At 32.1% G+C, this 27,898-nt stretch overlaps 1 protein-coding gene and 1 long non-coding RNA gene across 6 annotated transcripts in view; both read left to right on the plus strand.

The window, feature by feature from the left end:
- The window catches only part of LOC127709947 (antiviral innate immune response receptor RIG-I-like), a 186,690-nt gene that overhangs the window by 141,836 nt on the left and 16,956 nt on the right, over positions 1–27,898 (plus strand). The window contains exons 12-14 of one of the 5 annotated variants that reach the window (XM_052215650.1): positions 21,238–21,462; positions 23,064–23,231; positions 24,606–25,352. In XM_052215650.1, coding sequence (XP_052071610.1) covers positions 21,238–21,462; positions 23,064–23,231; positions 24,606–25,204 — 992 coding nt within the window. In that variant the 3' untranslated portion in view covers positions 25,205–25,352. The other 4 variants (XM_052215649.1, XM_052215651.1, XR_007985868.1 and 1 more) reach the window with 4 other exon arrangements.
- On the plus strand, positions 5,245–7,904 carry LOC127709952 (uncharacterized). Its single transcript, XR_007985873.1, has 3 exons — positions 5,245–5,445; positions 7,106–7,273; positions 7,686–7,904. It is a non-coding gene; the product is annotated as an uncharacterized LOC127709952 (long non-coding RNA).

Below are 27,898 nucleotides of genomic sequence, written 5' to 3' on the forward strand. Positions count from 1 at the left end.
TCCTTATCTGTGTTTGATTTACAAGCACTATGTTTTGAACTATGATTATGCTTAACATACCGCAGCTGTATGCAAAATTGTAGCATGACCAATATACTGTAACTTGCAATTGACCTTAAGTAAAAAAGATAACACTGATACAGAATGTCCAGGAAAGATGTGATTTTGTTACATGTTAGGATTCTGTATTACAATGAATTTGATTTTTAAATTTATTTGTAAACTTTTGAAACACTTTAAATAACATTTATCTAAACTTTCTTGTGTTTGGATTTTTTAATTTCTATTAAAATCATCGAATAATTACCTTAAGATATTTGATTTGTTTATAACAAAGTACACTTTATATCAAAGGAAAAGTTATATAGGTTATAAAACACGCTAACTTTGTTATTTCAATAGATATATAATATGATTTTTAAAGATACTTGGACTTACCGCATCGCCAGGTACAAACAAGGCTAAAGATGTAGCATCAGCAAAGGATCATTTAAGGAAAGTTATGGCAAATTTAGATGTATCAGAATTGTCTGTAGTCAAACGAAATAAAGAAGAATTGCTTCAATATACGTCAATTCCAGAAAAAGGTTGGTTATGTCATCTGCAGTCAAAAATACAAACATGTTCATGGACAAATATCATGCCATAATTATATTGATTTTACAATGACTAAATCTGTTATAAGCATATTTTTAACAAAAAGCTCCCGACAATGGGTTTAAGCATTTCCTTAATATATAAATGATCTGGAAAAAGACATTCGGAATTGAACAGAATACCAAAAAAGGACTGTAACAATGTTTAACACTTAATTTTGTACTAGAGAACAGCATTAACACATAGAAGACGTACGTTGGTGACATAGAAAAATTTGAAAAATAGATAATCGAATGAAAAAAATATCAAACAATTAAGAAAATCAAGACTTATACGGTTTAAAGATATGTGTACTGTTTGATTATTTCCGGTATGAATGTACGTATAACATATATTTTTCTATTGTTCCTATCAAAGTATTCACATTGTTTCAAAGAAGCGTGTTTGAACAATTTATGTGATCTTTTTCGATTTAGATAGGTAACGTTATTGAAATATGATGAATTTCCAAAACAGTTAGTGTCCAGACTAAATTATAACAGTTAAAGTGTACGTTTTTCTCTCGCCATCTAATGTTCATATTTGATCTCTGGTATGTATACACAATTACACTGTTAAAAAAGTGAAAGCATACAAGATTAAATATTTGTTTTATTCAGTTCCTATATCATCAACTACCAGAAAAAACGATCCTTTACAAGATATTCTTTTCGATGCAATGGGATATGTTGAGCATAAACTGAACTCTCGGATAGGTAAGGAAACGTAATATTTTGTCATTTCATTTCTTAGGAAAATAATGGTTTATATGTTTAACCGTTTGAATGGTATTAAGTTCCGTGCAGTGACATAGTTTAACGGCATCTTTTGATTAAGTTTTTTTGTGTGTTAACAAAGTATTTTTTATATGCTTTAGTTGCGGAATTCGGGTGGCGGGGTTGGGGTTGTGTTCAGTTTTCTTATTATTATGCCCCCGCCGTAGCGTAGGCATTAAGTTTTACCCTTGTCCGTCTGTACGTACGTACGTTCCAAAATTAGTGACCGTTCTCTAACTTTAGTTTGCCTCAACCAAATATTATGAAACTTATCAACAATGTTTATTACCACAAAACACAGATTAGCTTTGAATTTTGGTGGCATCACTTACACCGTTCTAGAGATATGCCCCTTTACAAATGGAAAAATTGCTGAGATATTTGTTTTTGTTCTCTACCTTTAGTTTGCCTCAACCAAATGTTATGAAACTTCTGCACTATGCTAATTACCACAGAACACAGATCAAGATCAAATTTTGGTGGTGTCACTTTTACCGTTCTAGAGTTATGCCCCTTTATAAATGGAAAAATTGCTGAATTTTTCGTTTCCGTTCTTTAACTTAAGTTTGCCTCAACTAAATCATGTAAATGTTGTGAAACTTATAAACGATGCTTATTACCACAAAACTCAGGTCAAGAACAAATTTTGGTAGTGTCACTTTTACAGTTCTTGAGTTATGTCCCTTTATAACCTTATATGCAAGCGGGGACATCATCTGTATCCCATGGACACATTCCCCATTTATTGATAATATGTTACATATAGCGACCTCATATTGAAAACGCTCCGGTTTGAAATTCAATGCGACTGTCGGACAAGCTAGCTATAAAACCAGGTTTAATCCACCATTTTCTACATAAGGAAATGACTGTACCAAGTCTGAAATATTATTGTTATTTATATTCGTTAGATGTGATTGAGCTTTTGATTTTCACATTTTATAAAGGACTTTCCGTTTTGAATATCTCTTGGAGTTCAGTAATTTTGTTATTTTACTGTTTTGCGCAGGACCATACGTCAGCGTCACCTAATTTTCCCAGCGAGAGTAATACATAAATTAATGCTTTTAAATTCAACATGTTTTGATGGTTATTTCTACAAATGTACAATGTTGACGTTATAAAGATGTATGTTTGTTAGTTTGTTGCACTGTTCTTTTAAGAGTGCCGTTCTGAATGGTTAAATACGATAATTAAGCAAAGTAAAGTTTGCAAAATAGATATGTAATAGTTACATATCGGCTAGTATCAAGTTAAAGTGTGAGTGAAGAGAGCTATGCATGTAATGACTAATGCTTTGACATTAACACAATACAAATCATACATAGGAAAATAATATAAAGCATTCCCGAATCTTTATCAAACAATAGCATTTTGTAATACTTTCTTTGTTGTTTAATCCAAATTATATGTAGGGGCTTCTTTCATAAATTTCCGGACTTATCAGAGTACTGGGATACCCTTGTGTTAGCTTTGCTCGCAAGATGCAAACTTTGTCAGCTGAAATATATGAAAACCAACAACGTACATCGAAACAATAATGTTTGTGCAGAAAGCTACTTCTGAAAATATTTGGAAAGAACAGACATGATGAAGTTTTCTGCGAGCTACAAATACCGATTGAGGCGAATTTCTAATTGTTAAACAGAATTTGATCACCGAGTCGTTATGACTAGTATAAGCATAATCTTAATGAACGTGTGCCTTTTGGACGTATTATATCTGTGTCTACTGTGCTGTATATTTCATAATTCGGTTTTCTAGTTTCCAACTTTTTGACTGAAAATCTGCACGACAGTATGGACCTGTTCGAAGTATTAGGCAATCCACCACAACAGAGAAAGGACGTCCGGTACATACAGTGGATTGCAGAAACTAAAGAAAAAGTGGAGCATGTATTACATAAAGATCCAAAAGTACCACGACTTCTTCACGCATGTCTAAGACACTTAGAGGTATTGTATGGGTACAATAAATATGCTATATATAAATTGTATAATATATGATAAAATTGAGAATGGAAATGGGGAATGTGTCAAAGAGACAATTACCCGACCACAGAGCAAAGAAACAACCGAAGGCCACCATGGGTCTTCAACACAGCGAGAAAATCCTGCACCCGACAACAAAAAAGTGTACTTGTTCAGTGATAATGGAGGCCATACTAAACTCCAAAACATGTAAATGAACTAAAATTAAAAATCATACAAGACTAACAAAGGCTAGAAGCTCCTGACTTGGGACAGGCGCAACAATGCAGTGGGGTTAAACATGTTTTGTTAGATCTCAACCCTCCCCCTATATATATATCATAGATGTTTGCGTATTATGTTTTTATTATGATATATTGAGTAATAAAAGCAGATGCTAACAGTTGCTCCACTAGTGTAACCGTCTTGTTGACCATATACGGTAACAACAAATGTTGTTATCAGTCACATTATATATATATATATATATATATATAGAAAAAGAGGCCTGGAGTTTTGACGAAAAAAAAACCCAAACAGTTTGCAACCTCCCTATATCTGATGTCGAGTTTAGAATTGACCCTTATGCAAGAAACACATACTGTCTGCACTGAACTAACTATTCTTGCATATCTCAAATATAACAATCATTTAAGATGATTGGAAAAACTATGGTGAAAGTAAATAATAAATTAAAGTAAAAAGCACACAACATGAAAGTCTTAGTTTTTTTCTATATTCAATAATGGTTACTTTAAGCTGTATACAGAGTGTCTAGAAATCAATTCATTGCTTGAAATTGACCAAGTCCGGAATGTGATTATACAAGGGTATGCAGATGAATCCTTTTCAACTAAAGTCGCTAACACAGATGAAGAAAGGGACATTGTACTCAAACTTCAAGGTAATTGATGACTCGAGACAAAAATCCATCTTTACTTTATGTATAAATTAGTCAATTGACATGCTGTTTTGGTATGTTCGCAACACTGTTCTAACTTCATGTTTATTTATTAATCTTTTTTAAAGTGAATACCTCACCATACGATATGCGTGTTGCTCATCGTTGCAGGCGGTATAGTGACCTGTACTCTTTCAAACTCTTGTTCTTTAATATTTTGTGGTAAGATGTGACTTAGCAATTATACCACAACTCCATATTTAAGAGTAGTCAATTCAACAATGAATACACCAAAACTTGAAAAAATATACGAATACGACTTGAAACACCAGTAAATTACAAGATATTATTTTCAATATAATGCTTTAAATCATCATTCCGAAAATGCATTTCTCTTCAGCGTTGCAGACCAGTGATAACATTGAACATAAGGGATCCAAAAGTAGTTAATGTTGATGAGGTATAAACAAATACAATGACACTCAAACGTATAACAAAACTAAATCAATCAGCCGCAAATAAAAAAGTTTCAAACAGATATTTTTCATTACTAACATTTGCTTAAATGTATATATATACATGATATATATATGCCCTTTTGACTTACGAAGGTCTGTTCCGTACGAAAGGCTGCATATCAAATACACGGTGAACTTCCTTCAATCCTTAAAAATTGAAAATTAATAGGGAAGTAATACGATGTTCCTAATTTTCATCTTATTTATAAAATACCTTTGTATATGATTGTATCATTATTTACACCAGTAACTATTTATAAACATGATGGGACGATAAAGATTCAGGTTAACTATAATTCCTTGCTTATAATAAGTTGTTATATGTGTTAAGTATTTTTTAACGAATTTAAAAATGTGTTATTTTGTTCAATACATTTAACCATTCTTTAAATCCGTTTATCTTACTTATTTCCAAAAAGACGTTGTTGCTGACATACGAGAAATTGGTAGGAACATAGAAGGTAATCCTGATATACTTGCTGTTGTTGAAAGGATCGAAAGTGAATACAAAGAACTCAAAGAGGAATCCAGGTTTATCATATTTGTAAAAACCAGAGCTACAGCACGATCCCTATCAGAGAGGCTTCCTGACTATCTGCGCAGTACTTACCTCACTGGGTCACACAAATCTATAGAGGAAGGAGGTACTTATCTTTTATATCATCAAGACGATTCTATTGTTTTATAGAAATGTTAGAAAGGAGCCAAAACAACTTAACCGTTAATGATATAATAGGTTGCAATTAAAACCTGTTTTCTTAAGCGAGTGAATATGATTCACATTGTATCTATAGATTATATTATATTTGAATTTTGTCAATAGCACATCCTTACTAAACCGAGACACCAATATAATCCCAAGAGCTCTGCTCGAGGAATTAAATTTGTTGAGAGTTGATATGGTGTGTAATATTGAATGAGGCATATCATATACAATTTATTATATATCTCAAGTAGATGTTTTTTTTCGTGTGACGTGACGTCATACAGATTAAGGGTTTGAGAAAGCCTTTGCAACGGTGACTGATGTCGATGATGTGACGTCATACAGGTTAAGGGTGTGATGAAGCCTTTGCAAACTTGACTGATATCGATATCACCACAGATGGCTGATACAGCACGATTGCCGTTGTTCGTATAACACATACATTTTACATGTATGAAAACTAAGTATATAGTAAATAAGATTATTTCTTATAATTAAACCTGGATATTTTCTTTTGGGATAGACATTAGTATTTTTCTTCTATGTTTTACATTCTTTAAATTCGAAAAAAGTAGCAATTTTCCATATCCGGTTCTTCACAGATTAGTTACAAACACTACCGAAATTAGAACTAAATACTATGAATTGTAAGGTAAAAACATGAGACAGTATAGATTTGTCTGCCGCATATCATTCAAAAGACGATGATAATATCCAATAATTTCTGTTGTTGTCTGCCGCATATCATTCAAAAGACGATGATAATATCCAATAATTTCTGTTGATGGTGTTCACCAACACTCTTTAAACTGTTTAGCATATAAACAAATCGTAAGTTGTAAATTGATCACCGGAACCTAATCTTTGGTTGGGATTTGACAAAAATGCCTATTACTTCTCTTTAGCTACCGTGATTAATTAGTGTTAAGCAAATAATTCGAAGCGCTACGGTCCATACAACAGTTTATGGACAGGGTAGAAGATAACCGAGGTCAATAAATTGTATTTGGATAGAAGTGACATTAAATGTATCTAACATTATAATGAACTGTTAATACTAACACAGCACAGCAGGGTTTCATTTTGAACCTGTTGCGGAGTATAGATTGAAGCCATCTTTATGTTTTAGTAAAATATCCAAACGGAAGAAAACGTTTACTATATTCTACATGTTTAATGCACTTGATCATATCAATTGTTTTAAACATTTTGTTTTTTCATTCACTTTACTGATAAATATGTTAACTTCTTTTTCAAAAAATATTCTGTTCATGTCGTCATTACATCACATAACCATATACTCATCGGGACGCTGACCATGTCTAATATACAATACATGAACTGTCTGGTATTCAAATATATATATGAGAAACATTAGTCCTACGTATAATAGTAAAACAATTGTTTGTTAGACTTTTTTTTAGTCCATCGAGTAGAAAACGGTTTTTAACAATAAATATTAAAAAAAACAAATGCCAAATTGTAAGTTTGTTTAAGAATTGTTATAGAAAATGAAGAAGAAACAGATTTACTTTGATTTTATTATTAAAGCAATATATAGTCAGTAACTGTTTTATGCACTTGCTCTTTAACTGCAGGTCGTCCTCCGGACGAACAGATAGACGTCTTGGAAAAGTTTAGAAGTGGTGACCATTTATGCATTGTTTCAACATCAGTAGGATGTGAGGGGCTCGATGTTCCACAATGCAATGTGATGATCCGTTATAGATTTAGTGCAGATGAAATAAGCAGCTTGCAAATGCGTGGTATACATTTATTTTTACTTCAAACGCTCTGTCTTTTTTTTAAATATTCTCGATATATTTGATGGTGTCTGATTTGAAATAGCACATACAAAGGAACAATTTTTCGATTAAAGGGAATATCTAATTAAAAAAAAACAAAAACAAATATAAACAAAACCAAACGTTTAAAAGAATTGTTGTATATTTGAAATATGTTATATTTGTCATAATCCTCCTCACCTCAAATTTTAATATTATTTAGAAGTAGGTAAACAACCAAGTGACTATTAAAAAAACTTATTTGAACAAAAACAGACACAATTTTGAATAAAAAAAAACAAAAAAAAACATAAAAACCATGAATAACAACAGAACCCAACAAATATGGAGTTTATGGAATTAGTAAATGAAAGATGTGTTATGAAATTTTTAGGAAGAGTACGTAAAAGAGAAGGACGAGAAGTAATTGTTGGTACTACAAAGGAGTTTGAAACTGAAATGAAAAACATCCAGCGGCAGTATCTAATGACACTTGCAGTAGAAGAAGTTTCCAAACTTAATATTGCAAGGGATATAGCAGTAGCAGAAAAAATCATTTATGAAATGGAAGAGCTCGAAAGGAGGACGGCAAACATTAAGTTAAGCCAAAAAAAAAGTGGGCTTTTCACGGTCAATTGTAAATACTGTGGTGTTGTTATCACTGATGGTGACCTAATGCGACATGTAAATGAAAAAATGTTCCTTGTTTGTGACAATACCATGCTAGCAAGAGTCGATAAGAGACCAATAGCTAAAAAGAAACAAAAGGAGTTTGACGGTTTTAAAAAGCAAGGTAAAGCATATGGACTTGAATGTAGACATAATTGGGGTTCGATAATTATCTACAAAGAGCGTGAATTTGTTGCCTTGTCACAAGACTATGTCAAAATATTTGACCGTGAAGCAGGTGAATTTATAAACTGCGAGAAATGGTATGATCTGAAATTTAAAATAGAAGCAATGTCTGATGCTGATTTCATCTCTTACAATACACAGCTTGTTTGAGTGTTATGTATTTTTAGGATAACAGTGTGTCTGATTTGATAATTTGAGAATTGATGAACTTGTTTAAATATCATAATATATACAAAGTATGATTTAGTTCATTTGGTCCCCAGAACTGATACTCTTTAAAATTGTATCCCAAAACCCAATTGTTGAAACAACCAAACACGGATTTACAATACTTTTTACACAACATCTAGCAAAAAAGATCTTCTTTGATTTAATTTGGAATCTCGTATTTCAGTTTACAGATCATGATAATATAAACTGCCGAACGGTTCACAAATTGTGTTACTAAATTGTTCAACCAACATTCTTGACCATTTTTATGTATAGAACAAATATAAAAGTACTTTATCATGGAGTTAATGTAACCTTTTTGTTGTAAATGTTTTTAACTTTAAATATGCATAGACGTTTGATTTTCTTTCTGAAAAGCTTTTTAGATTAAAGTCCACAAGATTATTGTGCTCGATTTGTATTTTGATTTTTAACATTTACCATATTTGGCACAGATAGGTAGAGGGAAAAAAATGTGTGCACGTAAAACGTGGGTTGTTGAAGGTATACATGGTATAGGACCACTTAATCAGGTACGGTCAGAAAGAACACACACGAGTCAAGTTCGTATTATTTTTAACGAAATAGTTGTTGCGCAGGGCTGCAACTTCGTTCATACATGAATAAGTAATTATAATTATAAAAAATGATTAGTAAATGGTGGTATCAACTGAAAGTTTAAGAAATTTGAATCACCAACGAACGTTTTTTGAAATTTTCTCTTGATTAATAAAAAAGTATGAATACAAATAAGAGGGTATATTTGCTCTTTTTTTTCGGATCAGAAGTTCCAGATTTTGTACTACCAAACATCATGGAATCAGTGCGCTCTAACATAAATCAATTGTGAAGTCAGGATAAGGCACAGTTGTAAAACGAAATGAAAATCACCTTATTTGAACTTGTAACAAAATAGTTTTGAATGCTTAAAGTTGCAGCACGGAATAGAGAAAGTGATTGGTCAAAGCATCAGTGGCTTCATCCCTGAACTGTTCAATCATTTGATTTGTACTGTCTGTTCTACTACTTATAGATATGTGTTTGCCATGAGGATTAACGAATATACATTTAATCGGGATTTGTTGGAAAACATTGAGTCTCACACTTATCTGATAAAACTCACTAGAAGCATTAGTCTTCTACGATAACATTCAGAAAAGATTGAGTGTTTTTATTGTCTCGCCTGCGACGAAAGTCGCAGAAAGTGAGACATAGGTATTACTATCCGGCGGCGTAAACTATTTGTATAAAGCTTTATATTTTAGAAGGTAGAAGACCTGGATGCTTCATACTTTGTATGCAGATACCTTATGTTACGAACTTTCCGTCTGTCATATGTCCAATGTCCTTGACCTTATTTTCATGGTTCAGCGACTGCTTGAAAAAAAAGTTTAGTTTTTTTTGTTATGTAAATTTCTCACTTAATATGAGTAATAGGATAACTATATTTGGTATATGGGTTCCTTGCAACGTCTACATGTCCATCAGACAGGGTTCACCTGACCTCAGCCTCATTTCATGGATCAGTGATCAAGGTTAAGGTTACTTGATTAGGACCGTTTCTCAGATACTACAAGCAGTAGGTCAGCTATATGTGGTGTATGGAATGATTATAAGGGATACATGTCAGTCTGGCAGGTTTCATCTGACCTTGACCTCATTTTCACGGTTCATTGGTCAATGTTAAGTTTTTGTGTTTTGGTCTGTTTTTCTAATACTATAAGCCATTGGTCAACTATATTTGGTGTATGGAATGATTGTAAGGTGTACATGTCTGTCTGGCAGGTGTCATTTGTCCTTGACCTATTTTCATGGTTCATTGGTCAATGTTAAGTTTTTGTGTTTTGGTCTGTTTTTCTAATACTATAAGCAATAGGTCAACTATATTTGGTGTATGGAATGATTGTAAGGTGTACATGTCTGATTGGCAGGTGTCATTTGTCCTTGACCTCATTTTCATGGTTCATTGGTCAATGTTAAGTTTTTGTGTTTTGGTCTGTTTTTCTAATACTATAAGCAATAGGTCAACTATATTTGGTGTATGGAATGATTGTAAGGTGTACATGTCTGTCTGGCAGGTGTCATTTGTCCTTGACCTCATTTTCATGGTTCATTGGTCAATGTTAAGTTGCTCTTGTTTGGTCCTCTTCTCAGATACTATAAGTTATAGGTCAACTTTATGTGGTGTATGGAATGATTGTAAGGTGTGCACGTCTGTCTGACAGGTTTCATCTGACCTTGAGCTTATTTTCATGGTTCATTGGTCAATGTTAAGTTTCTGTTGTTTGGTCTTCTCTTCAGATGCTATAAGTAATAGGTCAACTATATTTGGTGTATGGAATGTATTTTATTATTTAACTGCTGATTACTTACATTGAAATAGATTATTTTATAAAAATCTTTAAATAACATTAATAATGATAATAAATAATAAAAACTTTTAAGGGATCATTACTAAACCGTGATTAACAAAAACATTGGAAGGTGTGAAAATGTTAAAATAAGGTCACTCATGCATGAATGTTTAACATAGAATACAGTTCACTCCAGTCCCTTCATAAAGATTAATTGGCTGAATATGTACAGATTGAAGAACTTTTGAAATTTTGTTTGCACAACAGAATCACATTTACTGATTTTTGATACATATGAAATAAGATAAGTATTGAGATAAGTAAAAAATAGTTTAGCATAGCAACATAAATAGATAAATAGATAATATGAAAATATGACTTTTTACAATATTTTGATCAAAGATTGAAGATAATTTTATTTTTTTTATTTTTTTTTGGGGGGTTGGGGGTCTTTTAGGTTCATCTCAAGGAATTGACAAATATTTATCAAGTTTCTGCAATGCCTTAAAACTTTTCCTTGTGCACAGGTTTGTCTGTACTCAAGAGGAAATAAAAAAAAATGGCCATATTTGTCAATCCCTTCTGATGAACCTTAAATCTAGATGAAAAATTATTTCATAAGAAATTTCAAAGTTTGCTTTTAGTAGTCATTTGACTTAATGTTTCAAAAAAATAAACAAGATTTAGTTTTCATGATAAAGTCCATATCTCAAATTCTATCACCAATAGGTCTTCTATATTTGGTGTATAGAATGATCGTAAGGTTCACATTTCCAACTGGCAGATAAGTAATAAGTTCATAAAATTTTCTGTATGGAATGAATGTTATATGTATATGTCTGTCTGACAGGTGTCATCTTACCTTGACCTCATTTTATGGTTCATTGGTCAAAGTTCAGTTTCCTCAATAAGGTTTGTTTCTAAGATACTTTAGGTAATATATGTTAAATAAATTTGGTGTATGGAATGATTGTACGGCCTACATGTTTGTCTGATAGGGTTTATCTCACCTTGACTTCATGTTCATTCATCATTAAAATGTTAATTTAATGTAAAGCTTATATAAACTTATTTTTTTTACTTTCAACATAAATTCAATTATGAACACTAAAACAGGCGAAATATTTCAGTGTGTCCACTCTTGTTGTTTATACATGTTATATTTATGCTTTCAAATAAAAACCACTTAAACTTAATTATGTTAATTTGGTTATTGCAAGTTTATGCATGTCTTAGGAATTTGTTTATAGCAATGCGAATGACTACATCTATTATGGTATTGAACCAATAAAATATAATATACTGCTAGATACTGTTTATTGAACTTCATATGAAGTCACAGAAAAAAAAACCCAAAGTATTCTCATGTTAGCGGTATTTTTAACATTGTCATATAAGCGGGAAGTATTGCTAGCCATAACACCAGGCTCAACCCACCATTTGCCCTTAAAATGTCCTCTGCCTAGTCAGGAATATGGCAGTTGTTATCAGAGAGTCTGTTTCTATGTATGGTGGCGTTTTCTGTTGTTGTAGTACAGAATTTCTGTTTTTCCGTTGTTTTACTCTTATAGTTGATGTGTTTCTCTCGGTTTTAGTTTGTGACCCAGATTTGTTTTTGCTTAATCGAATTGTAACTATTAAACAGCGATATACTACTGTTGTCTTTATCCATCATCATTCAACAATATGGCTAAGGTTCGAAATGGTGCAAAGTAGAAATTCAGCTTTATAGCAAGTTCTTTGATGTAACGGGGAGTGGCATATAACCTGTTTGAGTTGGGTAAAAATATGTATTTGATAATAGTGGGATAATGCAGATCAACTTCGTTTTTGTTTGATAAAATATCGAGAAGTATTCTTTGGTTGACAAACAAAGGTATTTTAATTTTCAAAATAATGGAATGTACATAATCCGTTTTCAGACAAAAGGAACACTGGGCCCCTCTGTTAGTTTATAGTTAAGCATTACATTAAACACACTATACATGTAGAAAACTACTCGATAAGGTATGCGTGCATGTATCACATAACAAATCGTTTTTATCCTTAATAAAACATCATGTACAACAAAGGGATAAAACAACTTCTGGATCATCATTATATTACCATGCCATTTATTTTACCTGGGCGCGCCTTTTTTACTTAAAAGTACTATCGAATCGCTTCTTTTGAATAATTTACATTATATACAATTAAAAATCATAAATAGCATCTAAATTGTAAACCAATTGGTTATAATTGTGTACTAATTGAAATGAATAACGTTTGTTTATGAATTTTGGCCCATTGATAATGATAGTATGCGCTTTTTTACTATATACTATCTACAAAAGTTTATGGTAGCTTTTAGCAAGGTATTTTGGTTTGATAAAGTTGGTAACATTTGAAGAAAATAGCTAATCTACATGTATGTCGTTTATAACTATACACTATCGTACTTTCACCAGTTATACTATACGATATTCCAGGGCTTGTATTTCCTATAATGATTTCCCTGATAGAGGGTTGCTGCTCACAAGAAGTTGAGATCATCTCCTCGTAAATTTTACAGACGCCATCAATTGGTTGACTGTTATGGAATATCCGTTTCACAGATGATAGCAATTATGTTCATAATGTCGTAACTACAATCTCGTCCTCTTTTCCCGAATTTGACCTACCAATTTGGACTTAATACCTGGTTTGTATTAACATGAGCCACACGAAGGGTGCCACATGTAAAACAGGATATGCTAATAAAAATACCAAACTCCGAGACATGTTGATTTGCTAATTCAAAATGAATATGACAAAAAAATAATTTTTGTTTTTTGCATACAGTCCTCGAACTCTTCATTAAAACGTGTTTGGTGATAAATATAAGTACTAATTCATATTGTAGAACTGTAATATCCTCTATTTATCTTTATTATATATAGAAAAGATGTGGTATGATTGCCAAATGAGACAACTCTCCACAAGAGACCAAATGACACAGAAATTAACAGCTTTAGGTCACCGTACGGCCTTCAAAAATGAGCAAAGCCCATACCGCATAGTCAGCTATTAAAATGCACCGAAATCACAAATGTAAAACAATTCAACCGAAAAAACTAACGGCCTAATTAATGTACAAAAAAAATGAACGAAAAACCAATATGTAACACAGCAACAAACGACAACCACCGAATTACAGGCTCCTGACTTGGGACAGGCACATACAAACATGATATGTCGGGGTTAAACATGTTAGCGGGATCACACACCCCCCAACCTAGGAGAGTGGTGTAACAGTACAACATAAGAACGAATTATAAAACAATCGTTTTCACTCAGTTTTTAAATTATAGACTCTGTTTTATTTCAACGGAGTGGTTACAACATTTGTCAATTTACAGCACATCGATATCTTTCAAATTTTCAAGATAAAAAGTGATAACACTTCATTTTGTAAAGTTATGAGACCACTTCAGCTCAGTTTGTCACATTATTTCACGATTTTCGACATATATATTATTTGGTCTTTTTTTGGGATGGAAAATGTTGTTTGTGCTGTATTTAGACCCCTCTACCATGAAATTTGTTTTACATGCACACGTATAAAAATTGCAGTTTTTATCCAACGCAATCATAGGTTTGAACGTTGTTTTCAATTTAGACTTGTTTATATTTTTTCGTTTGGGCTTGTATTATATTTGCCTTCGGGTTTATATGATCCGTTCATCCTATTTCGACTCTTTCAAAATTCAAGAGTCTATCCTAAATTGAGGTAAATTATATGGCCTTCCAAATACCGTTTCGATCACTAACATCACTGAAGAGACATTAATTGTCGAAATCCGGATATGGTGTACAAAATTTATGCACCTCATGTTTGTGGTATACCATCTTATCCGCAAGTTTATTGTTTTCTGTTTGGTATTGAATTAATATTAAGATCCATTTTACATCTGATGATCAATTCATTTGGCAATCGCCAATGGCAGTCAGCAGGGTTAAAGATCATCCGTTGTTCGACCTGTTAGTCAAATGCGTTTTGAACATATAAAATATAAAACAATAAACTTACGGATAAGATGGTATACCACAAACACGAGGTGCATACATTTTGTACACCATAACCGGATTTCGACAATTAATGTCTCGTCAGTGATGTTAGGGATCGAAACGGTATTTGGAAGGCCATATAATTTACCCCAATTTAGGATAGACTCTTGAATTTTCAAAGAGTCGAATATATATATATAGGTTTGAACGTTGTTTTCAATTTAGACTTATATATATATGAATAATCAAGCTGCTTCTCTCCTCAGTTTTAATGCGTGTTTAAAAAAATAGCCGATAAGATTCACATGTTATGTTGATAAATATATTTATTAAAGTTATGTACACCGGTATGTAAACAATACCACGTGTATTTGTTAATAATTGAAACACGTATTGAATGTATATAACATGTATAATATGTTAAATGTTTTTCCCTTGGTTGAGTTTGCACTTACCCGTATTTTTGAATAAGGTCAATACAAATATTTCGAAGCATACTTTTGAATTTAAGATATTGTCATTCGAGGTTCGCTTTTGGTGCAGTAAAGTGTCCCACCCTCCCATCCGACAAAATGTATTTTTCTTGTGTTACTGTTTGGTTTTTTGTGAATAATAATGTGTGTAAGAATAGAATTGTTAAGTTGATTCATAATTTGTATTTGCGTACATAATGAAAATTGTTTTTATTCTTGTTTTTTTATGTTTGTTACCTGCATCGGCCTAGGCAGACAGTTATGGATGAACTTAAGTTTCCATTTGTCTTTAATAAAAACAAATCTTTGCTGCACACTGTTAGATGAGCTGATCCCATACAAAGGTGTTGAGTTTATTTTGTAAATAATCCATGTTAGTTTAAATTTATGGACTAGAACATAAAGGGTTTAATAAATTGATAATGTTTTGGTCTTTTGGAAGTGACACAAATTCTTCTTCCCAATCTTAATTTTTTTGGAATAGATCCTATCTTAATATATTATTTGTACTACACTTCAAGAGAAAATAATGCTCGTTTTCAAGAACATTGCATACATGTAGTCGAAGTTCACGAGGGATTTTTAAATAGCTACCCTTTGTAATTTCATGTTTACGGTAACTTATAAGGAGTTCGGCTGAACACTTTCTTAAATACAATCGTTGTACCATAAGATAAATTCGTTCTCTTGACCAAGTTTTTTTCTTCTTAAAAAATAACTAACTTTGTTTCAGCATAGATATTAAATTTATTTTCAATTAAAATGTATATGTGTCCTTTATTTGCTTTTTGCTATGAATCTTGAGAGGTTAAACTTACTTCAAATTTTATGTAAGACATATCGTTATCAAGAATATGTTTCGTTGTTGACAAGATTTTTTGACAACACAAACGCCTCTTTTAGACGGGGATTTATGTTTTCTATGAAAAGTCTTGCTAGATAAATCAATGACTGAACTGATATGAAATATTCTACTTGCAATCTTCAGATCGTATCACGACATTTGAAGCATTTTATTCCCAATATGAATTTAAAAAAGGTTTAAATGAACTTTTTCAGATAGAGTTTATTCTATAAAATAGAATGGATCCAAATTTCCCCCATTTTTTCAGCCCGAATGTTTGCCCTATGATAGGTCATATAACTATCCATAAATGAAATTTCTCAGTCAACACTGGGCATAATAGTTTGTCAAAAATATTGTTTGACACCTGTATAGGAAGATTGCTCAAGGAATAAGGTTTAGCTCATATAGAAAACTGTTTTGGCGTTTCTAGCGAGATCCTTTAAACTATGATTCAGGTTACCATTACTTTTAAGTAGCGAACACTTTTATTTAGTAACATTTTGTTAATACATCTCTTGTTAATCAATAAATGATTCTACATTACTAATACTGTAATTTTGAATAACCATACGTTTGGTTTTTTTTTTAATGTTAAGAGTGAGCTTCAAGTTATCATAAAAAACACTCCGGTTATTAAAACTGTTTTAAAGACCTTCTTAACTCTCTAAGAGTATAATTAAATCATCAGCAAATGCAAAGGATCAAACATTTGAATCAACTTATTAAGGTGGCTTGGAGTCTTCATCTGTAGTGACCTGCACTAAATCATTAATACAAATATGAAAAGTCTTGTACTGATAGATTCCATTTGTTTTACTCCCCTGAATGTTTAAAAAAGCTTGAGCAAGTTATTATTCAGTTTCAGAGCTGTTTCAGTTCTGGAAAAAAATATTTTTATCACATTAAATAAATTTGTCCCAACTCCAATTTTTGCCTATTAAAGAGCAATTTATTTCAACATACATAATTAAATGCTTTTTGTAAATCTATAAAGCATTTACAAAGTTTTTTGCATATAGTACAGCACTAAATATTTTTGAGATACAACTTAGAAGTGATATTCCTCTAAAATAAGATGGGTCAGACTTACTCCCAGATTTATGTAGAATATTTATTCCACTGTGCTGGATAAATTCAGTTTTTAATATCAAGTTGAATAATATTGAAATAGAAGTCAATGTAACAAGACTACTGTGTTTAATTATTTCATTTACAATGTCATCTGGTTCATTTGTTATTCCTTTTTAAAATTTATTCTATACAAGTTTAATTTCGTTTATTATTATAGGTTTATTTTTCTAAAAATTGTATTCAGAATTTTTCCAAGTTTTGTAAACTATCATTTATAGCTTTTTCAAGATATTTATTTTCATCAACACAAACTCCTTGAACTTGAACATGTTTCATAGTTTTATCAATATCTCAAAGTAATTCTTTTATGTCATAAAGTGAACATGTTTAAGGCACTTAATGCTGTATTTGTCGTCTCTTTGTTACCATCTACAGACATTATGTGATCTGGTTCTAGACGAAGATTATGTTCCCGAAATGTGTGCTGCATTTAAGGTATTACTTTGGACAGTATGGATTTTATTTTTTTTATTTCCTTTATCTGGCAACAACTCCAGATTTTCAGAAAAAAGTAGTACCACTGTATTTTTGCATTTGTAGTAATGCGGGCAATTTCATATTCATACATGACATTCTTGGATATACATTTTTTTTTCCTAAAAAATGTAAGGTAACTTTAAAAGTAAGAAATTGGAAAATTCCTTTTACGAAAATATGACGCCGTTAATAAGTTTATGAGATATCAATTTTCTTTTTTTTATCTCGGGAAATATAAATACAAGTGCTAGATCACTTGGTCACGCTCTTCGAGTGTTGAGGTACTTATACCCCCTTGACGTTCATGTTTTGTTTGGATAAAAACGTTCCAAATGAACGCAAATCATTTCCATTTTTCAAAATTATATAAAAAACCACAAAGACGAAAAGAACATATTAATTGTTAAATCACGGTATAACAGATGACAAAACACACAGACAACATATGATAGACAGGTTTGTATCAAATAAAAATTGCAGCTACATGTTTGTTCAATCACAGCACTAATAGACAAACGAATAGGTCAGAGACTACTTTGTAAATTGAAATAGAAAACATAATATCTTGTATTATTAATTTTAAATATTCCAATCCGTCATTCAGGCTCCTTAAGGTTTCACATTACTAATAAGTTAATTTTAAATTGCATTTAATTATCTACTTCAAGTATCGTTCATGCTATTGATCTTCAATTTAGGTAAACATTCAAAATAAAATTATGTGTATTGAGATTCAATGGAACAAGGTAAAAGATAATGAAACATATCAAGAGTGTATAAAAAGTAAAATAACAAAAATACCGAACTCCGAGGAAAATTCCAAAAAATTCAAAACACATCAAATGAATGGATAATAACTGTCATATTCCTAACATGGTACAGACATTTTCTCATGAAGAAAATGGTGAATTAAACATGGTTTTATAGCTAGCTAAACCTCTCACTTGTATGACAGTCGCATACAAATAAAAGTATTTATGAACATATCCAGATAACAGTAAATACTAGTTTCAGAAAGCGTGTAACTCAATTCGGTTAAATAAGAAAAATTAATGTAAATCTAACTAAAATACTCCATCCATTATACAATGTAGTTAAAATTAGTCCACATAATGAAATCATTGCGAGAATTCACTTTAAAGATTACAATATAAAAGTCTGTTGTTTTTTTTTTTTTTGTTTACCACCAGAACCAAATGATTGGAACGATAAGGACGTTTTGCGAGATGACGGATACACTTTCACCATGGAGAAATCAAACTCAATCGGCTAGCTGATACCTGAATGGTTTTAACGTAGTGCGATACGTTTGTATCATAATGCCTAAAGACAATGTATTTAACTTCCACAGTGAAACATAAGACTATATTACTGATATTTCCATGTGAAGCATGATGATGTTACACTGACACAATGTCTTCTGTTGGTGGTACTTACATATCCCATTATGCCCGCCTTGGTCATGCTGCACAGCATTTGTTACCAAGCTTCTTACAAGAGGTTCTCCGACAATTTGAAAATCCCGGTTTGGCTTATAAAAATTGCAGTCGAAACAGCCATTTAAAACGCCGACTTAAACTCGTATAATGGAGAAGACTTGCTGTACAATATGAATACCCTGACTTTGATATTCCTCTTATATATTCTATTCTACAGAATTTGCATGAGCCTTCTGTTCGACCAACCAGGGGATGGGACCATCCTATTGGACCGTTGGAAAACGAAATTGCAATCGGGGATGACATTGAAAGATGTCACCGATTGCAACGTGAAATTATACACAGAAGGAACACCTGTGTTTCAGATGAAGAATTAAACAAATATTTTAATGAATTCAAGTTCATTGCAAGAAGTTTTGAAGTTTTTGCCAAAAAAATCAGAATGAAGTTGTCTCCGAGTTGGAACATTTACGAACATGCTGTATGGACCAGGCTACAGAGAACTTAAAGTATTTTGAGGATTTGCATCGAAGAGACAAAGAAACGGATCCAGTTATTGGGAATTTACAAACATATGGCGTACTTAACTACAACAAGATAATTATACCAATTCCATGATCTGCCATGTTTATGTTTTTGTCCAAAGACAGGAACATTTATATATCGTCAGGTATTTAGGCGAACTTTGAAATAAATGTCTTTTTTGTAATTTGGTTGCTGTCTGATTAATGACTATATACCTACATCTCCTTTCATTGATAATTCAAGGTTTTTTAGTTTTTAGTTCAAATTTCATACATTGATATGACGTCATCACAATAAATCCGATGGATGTGTACTGATTGCTATTTTAGCATGGAAAAACATGAGTTCTTACACTTGTAAAAACAGTGTTTATTCTAAACACAAGCCTAAACTCCTTTTTTTCTGGGTACGTTTTCTAACATGTTTAACATCTATAAATGTTTATTTTACATAAGTGTTTATATTTCTATATGTGTTTAAATGTCAGATGTTTAAGAGTACGACGAAAAGAAATTTCTTGGAAGTAATGACAATAGAAGGTTTCGAAGACCAAAATGAGAATAGCATTACGTTTGACGATAAACCGGAAGATTTTTAAGTTTAAATATGTTAAACCGTTTAGAGGAAAATGAGGTTAACATCATCCGATGGTTTACTTGACTTTGCAGACGCGTACGAGGGTCTGGATGGAGAATAATGGGTCAAGAATTTAACAGATAAATCCTTAACCTAGAACTGTTCTTTAACCCATTCCTCTCTCATATTGACGAGTATCCTATGTCGACACAGAATATAGTTCAGATAAAAATAAACTCAAAATGCAGTGAAAATAAATAATGTTCATTATCAAAAATTTTCATTTAAACTTATATTGCAGTTATACGTAGAATGTCTTAAGATGAATTCATTACTTGACATTAAAATTGTAACTGAATTGCTTACCGATGTATATGGACTATTCTCATTTTAAAGCCAACAGGCAAGCACAATACAAGAAAGAAAAATTATAGAAGCACTAAAAGGTTAGCTACACAATTAGATTCTTTTATATATCTGATACAAATTATATTGATTTTTGTCATAATAATCGTATCATATTCTCCATACTGCAAATCGAAAAAATGTTTGTCGGAATATTTGACATACAAATGGGTTCAAAAAAGTATTGACAAAGATACCAAACTTCAAGGTAAATTCAAAAAGGGGCATTCAATAAAACCTGATAAAATCCAACGGTCGACTATATCAATCAACAGAACGAATGTTAAACAACTGTCATATTCCTGACTTTGAACATAAAAGAAAATGTTGGATTAAACCTGATTTATAGCATGCTGGTCCAAATAAAGGTATCTTTGAAAAGGTTTTGGTACACTTTAATGAATTTTTCAATTTTGTTCCTGTCAAAAACGATTTTATCAAGAACTAGTAGTACCCTTTCTTTTTGAATTGAATGTAAATATTAATACTTGAACATTATACAAAATTACATTTCTTTCTGCACATGCTCCAGTTGCAAAGTAATTTTACATTTTTAAAATATTTGCATAATTTATATCCCTATCCTTTTTTTAAACACGATCATTTTAGTAAGTTTGTCATATTGCAGATGTGACAACACGCCTGCGGGAGATAAGGCACGGCGTTGAAGGTAATCCAGACGTTAATGAAATAATAAATACACTTCAGCAGGAATATGAGTTATTAAAAGAGGATTCAAGATTCCTTCTATTTGTTAAAACAAGAGCATGTGAAAAAGATCTAACAAAAAGACTTCTAGAGTGTCTGAAAGCTACCCATTTGACTTGGGGAACAAAATCAAAGGATAAAGCAGGTAGCTGTATTTTTGTGAAATAATGTGCAGGCATATCAGATAACATTTGACTCTAATAACTCTCTGTCATCATGATCATTTTGAGAAAGAGGTCAATGTAAACTATGTCATAAAATAGTATTCTACTTTTTAAGTTTAGGAGTAATTATTTGTATGAAGTTGTCACTAAAAGATATAGAAACCTTTAAGTTTTCGATGGTGAGAATAAACAACTGTTCATTGAATAGGAAGAAAAAATACTTGAGACGAACACAATTGCATTTATCTTTACCCTAAGGAGTGTACATTCCAAAGCATCTGGTTGCTCTTGTTTATAGTCCCACCCATACAAATGTAATAATACTAGCCATGTTATATTCAAAGACCTCGTACACAATGAACTGCTAAGACAGTTGCTTGCGAATGATCCGAAACATCGAATTCCGCAACCCATTCGATGGAAATTGGACTCTCTATCAGAATCGATCAATTCTGTTCAGTCATGTTTTCAAAAGTGTATTTTGTTACGACGTTCTACATCATGTACATGGTCTATGAGCAATAAGTTTCTAACCATTTTAAAAAATCTTAGCTTTTTTTGGTATTCTTTACCCTATTTCATGATAACCCATTTCTAAGTACAAAATGAAGTAACATACGTACATATAGCCCTCGTATGGTGTTTACATATTCAATTGATGCGTGACGCATGTGCATTTTAAAACTACACGGACTTCATTAAGGAGTGTGCTAACACACCCAAAACAAACACATGTTTTTACAGTCTTTGTTCATAAGAAATTGTCTGTAAATTAACTGAAGGTTTCCTGTTCTTTATTGCGAGTCTGACATATGTTTATCCACACATGATAAACTCTGTAACATTAAAAAGAAGCGGAAGATACCAATTGGACATTACAAATTCATTCTTAAAAGCCTACGAAAAGACCGTTAATTAAAAAGAAAAACAACACATAAAAACTTGAGACTAACCAACATGAACTCCATCACAACATAGGGGTGATCTCAGCTGCTTTGGATTGGTAAGCAGATCCTGCTGCAATAGTGTCACACACCTCGTTGCTCATGGTAAGTTCAAATCCTGTGATTAGTCCCATTTGGTGATGTCTCAATCGAAGAAAAGATGACGGGTTTGTGGTTACGACAATTTAAACATATCCGTGTTCATCTCTGCTACACTGATATTCAGTTACGGTCTATCAATCCGTGATGGTATCAGTTTAACTTCCGAAGGGGTGACTTTGAATTTACCATTTGTAACCCTTGATTGAAAAGCTTCGATTTTAGTTGAAACCTATCAAGTAAAACATGATAGAAGACGCAAGCTCCCGAATATCGTATCAACTGGGAAACATATAATTGATATGCAGGCGCTGCTGGAATGGATATGACATAGAAATGGAAAGTTCATAATTGGGAACTGAAGGCATCCCCTTCTGTAGTAAAAGGTGTTCTAAACCAACCCTCGATGTCAATTTATAGATGTATGATTTTTCAAAAAGATACTTCAGAGAACCCAAAGATGACACATTGTACCCTGCTTATTTATAGTTGTGTTGTTACCTAACAAAGGAGCTCTAAAACTTATTGTTTACTTTCAGGTTTACATATTGATGAACAACTTGAGGTTATGGGAAGATTTAGAGAAGGAGAACATTTGTGCATCGTTGCAACTTCTGTTGCATGCGAAGGGCTTGATATTCCACAATGCAATTTGATGATTAGATACAAATTCAGAGTAGATGAAATTAGTAGCTATCAAATGAGAGGTAATAATGACAATGCTTGACAATAAATAGGTAAGCGAGATGTATCAATTAACATGCACCTGATCAAGCTTTTATAATATAAATACATCACTTTTCTATTGAACAGTTACTATGTTATTAACTGCTCACTTATGTTTCATAAAGGCTTGCGATAAGAAGATTGGACTGTTTCAAGTGGGTTGACCAAGTTTAAGCAATGGGTCGATACCCCTGCTTGTGCACTGCCAGTCCCTGATTGTATCATTCTTAAATTTTCTGTTGATTAATTTAGAAATTGTTTTACGGTGACCTTAAATCGAGTGTGTTATTCTTTTAAGGTCAATTTTGGTCAGATAGATTCTTATATGTTAATGTATTCTTGTCATTCTTGGCTTTCAAATATCTTGGTTTGATAGTTACTCATGAAGTTGAATTAAATAAAGCTCTTCGAAAACACCCCAACCGAATATAAAGTGTTAGTATTATTATTTTCAATGCCATACGTCATAAACATCAATGGTAGATTTTGGTAAAAAGAATAAAATTGAGAATGGAAATGGGGAATGTGTCAAAGAGACAACAACCCGACCATAGAGCAGACAACAGCCGAAGGCCACCAATGAGTCTTCAATGCAGCGAGAAACTCCGCACCCGGAGGCGTCCTTCAGCTGGCCCCTAAACAAATATGTATACTAGTTCAGTGATAATGGACGTCATACTAAACTCCAAATAATACTCAAGAAACTAAAATTAAAAATGATACAAGACTAACAAAGGCCAGAGGCTCCTGACTTCGGACAGGCGCAAAAATGCGGCGGGGTTAAACATGTTTTTTGAGATCTCAACCCTCCCCCTATACCTCTAGCCAATTTAGAAAAAACAACCGTACAACAGTACGCACAGTAAAACTCAGTTTAAGAGAAGTTCGAGTCCATTGTCAGAATAGGAAACAAAAGAAAAAAAACAAAATGACAATAATACATAAATAACAACAGACTACTTATCCCTAGCAGTTACTGACATGCCAGTTCCAGAACAATTTTTGGCATCTTAGTATCAAAATTATTTTATCTCGAAGTCCAGTGAAACTCTTGTATGTCTCTTTGGGATCTTTCGCCTCTCTTTAGTTCCTCGTACACTATACAACATAGGTCTCCATTAATGAATCAAAAAGGAGTCGTGTAAGTTGCATGTGTTTTCTAATTTATATTATAATATCAGCACTTATCAGTAGGGTATGATGTTTTGAGGCCTAACTTAGTGATATTTTGAAATGATGCATTTGATTGAAAATATAGAAATGATCGAAAGTACTTTTTATTGTTTAATATGTCTTTTTGATGTATCATAACATGTATAATACATAATATATGTCTATTATTATTTTATTTCTAGGACGAATTAGAGATAAAGGGGGAAGAGAGGTAATACTGGCGTCTTCAGAAGATTTTGAAAGGGAAACAAAAAATATATTAAGGCAATACTACATGAAAAATGCAATTGAACAAGTGATCGACCTTGACCTTACTGCACATATTGCAATAGCCGAACGAGGGATATATGCTTCCGAAGTTCAGGGACGACTACTCCAACAGCGACAAGCGGACAGTAAAACCACAGGAGCTTTCACAGTTAACTGCAAGTTCTGCGGAAAACCAGTAACTGATGGTCAATTCATCAGACATATAAAAAGAAAAATATTTATAGTATATGACAAGACAATTTTGACAAGAATAAGACGCGAACCTCTTAAAAAGATAACAAAATTTGACACGATAAAGAAAACGGAAAGAGTATTTGGAAATATTTGTGGGCACAGTTGGGGAGTAATACTTGTATATCAGCAATGTGACTTTTTAGCAATATCAAAAGATAAGGTCAATTTCTTTGATAAATATTCAAAAGATTTGGTAAAATTTAAGAAATGGCCTGAATTCCCTTATCGCATTGACGAAGTCTCAGATGAAGAAGTTCAACGTTACTTGTCACAATGATGAAAATCACTTCAAAAATAATTCGTAGCGGAAATCATAACTGAATTTGACGTATTCTGGTTGTCTATATTGATTTTTGGTCATAGAAATAAAACGTTTTGAACTATAATACATTAGAACATACATTATTATTTTTTTGTAAATGGTTGTAAAAGTCTAAACAGGTGAATGTTTTTATATATCAAATGTTAATTAGCCTAGTGATAACGTAGTCATTCCTCCCCACGTGACACTACAAAATTTCCAGGAATCTATTACACTACATGTATGACATGTATGAGTTGAAAAACGATTTATGACACAAATGTAATTTCTTTTTATTTCCATGATAATATAGTTATCAGAATCATTTCAATGTATTATAGATATTTTTGAAATCTTAGAATTACAGACATGACAGATGTAATATGTATTTAATGTTTAATGACCATGAAATATTTTAGATCGTTTTGAAATGATTTTTTTTATATCAGTTTCTTATTTACTGTTCATTGAATTCAATGAAAACGATTTAAACTACAGGCTCTAGAGAGCCGGTAACACTCACATTGATCGATGGCCATCTTCAACAATGGCCACTATCATACATTATAGACTAGAATATTATTCATGAATAATATGATAATTTTTGTTCAGTTTCTCTCCACTGTAATGTTTGCCAAAAAATTGGTAAAATATCCTTATTCATAGGCAATACTTTTGTAAGGAGTTGACTGATGAATTCAGCTAAGTGACTTCTTTTCAGATCTTCCTTTGCTGATCATGTTTGCTGCTTGAAATTTCTCTTGAGCTGATATAGTTTTTGCCCAAAATGCACAACTGTGGTAAAATATCTCATTCCTAGGCAATACTTCCTTGAAGTAGTTGACTGGTGATTTTGGATTTTTGGTCTTATTAACACATCAAGTCTTGCTATTCAAAGTTTCCCTATATTTAAGTATTTTTCTCAAAGCAATAGGCAAAATTGAAAAAAAGGGATGGTAATAACTCCTTAAGGAGTCGATTGACGAGTTCGGCACTGAAAAAAACCTATTAGTAGATCTTGTATTGCTGATAATTTTTAATATTGTAGTTTTTCTCTATCTATTATAGTTCTCATGATAATCAGAATCATCATTTATTGGAATTTTTTAAATATACTGTATGAAACACATGCATTTAACTTCAATATATCATCAGATTAATACTAATTTTAATTATTTGTGTAATGTCATTTATTTCCTTATTAATTCAACTAGAAATTACATTCACTCGATGAAATGAAATGTATAGATTGCTTTGGATTTGTTTTGCTTGTATTTTGTTATGGAACTATACAGAACAATGTGTATGGAGAAGGTAAATGTTTCCTGTTTAATCAATGTACATTATTATGTAGTGAAAGATTAATAGTTATCTAAAGTGTTTTCAAATATGTTTTTTTAATCATAGTTTCGAACACATTAAGTCGAAAAAAATGGGTATAGATATAAAGAAAGTTTAGAAATAATCGTTTGCATAACATATCATATACAATGTTGTAAAAAAACATTTTATGATCTTAGTATAAATATTTGCTGCAAAACACATATTTGAAATTAATGTTTGGAATACAAACAACCTATTTTTGTTTTTTTCCGTGAAAAAAACGTATCACGAATATGAAGGTGATTTATTAAAGATGTTTGTTAGAATTAATAAAGGTTCGACTTGACCTTAACAATGATTAATTGTTTGTTGTTTGCTTAACGTCAATTGGCAAGACCTTAAACATGTATGCTCCTTACACACAACCATGTATAAACCAAATGTGCAAAGAGAGGATAATCCATGAAATAAACCAGATTGTTATATTTTAGATGGAAACAATGTATTGTTTTGCATTGTTGTATTAAATCACCAGATAAGAATAAAAGTAGACTTAAGGTATACGTCAATGAGACAACAACGCAACGACAAAAAAAAATCCACACCCGGAGTCAGGCTTCAGCTGGCCCCTTTAGCATTAGTAGAAAAAAGAAACTAAAAAACTATAGTATGCCAAATTACTATGTATGTGCCTGTCCCAAGTCAGGAGCCTAAAGTTTAGTGATTGTCGTTGGTTCATGTAGGTCATATTTGTTTTTCGTAAATGATTTTGTTATAAATTAGGCCGTTAGTTTTCTCGTTCGACATGTTTCACATTTTTCATGTGGGGGCCTTTTATAGCCGACTATACGGTATGGGTTTATTTCATTGTCGAAGGCCGTGCGGTGGCCCATAATGGCTTATATCTACGTCATTTGAACCTTGGTGGAAAATTGTCTCAGTGGCAACCATACCACACCTCATTATTTTTATATAGAAGCATAAACAGTCGTTCTTACAATTACTTTAATTGGTATATGCATTCCAAAGATTGGCAAAACCTTTTTGTTTTTGGATTTCAATACCCGTTCAACTTTGCAATTGTTTTCAAATTGTTTGATTCAAGTGCCACTGGTGAGTTTTCTGTGGATGAAAAACGCTTCTTCCATTCTAAATTATAAGCTTGGTTTCTTCGAGGAGGGTTTATTAATCATCAACGATAGTATGTACACGTTATACCAAAATATCTTAAGACATCGAAACTTTCTATGATGTTTTAAGGACTATATTCACTCCGTGATGGCAATTATCATCTTTATAGAATGACTTATATAAGCCTACATACTGCAATTGAATATATAAAGAAAT

The sequence above is a fragment of the Mytilus californianus genome, unplaced genomic scaffold, assembly GCF_021869535.1.
Source record: "Mytilus californianus isolate M0D057914Y unplaced genomic scaffold, xbMytCali1.0.p SCAF_7, whole genome shotgun sequence".
NCBI lineage: Eukaryota > Metazoa > Mollusca > Bivalvia > Mytilida > Mytilidae > Mytilus > Mytilus californianus.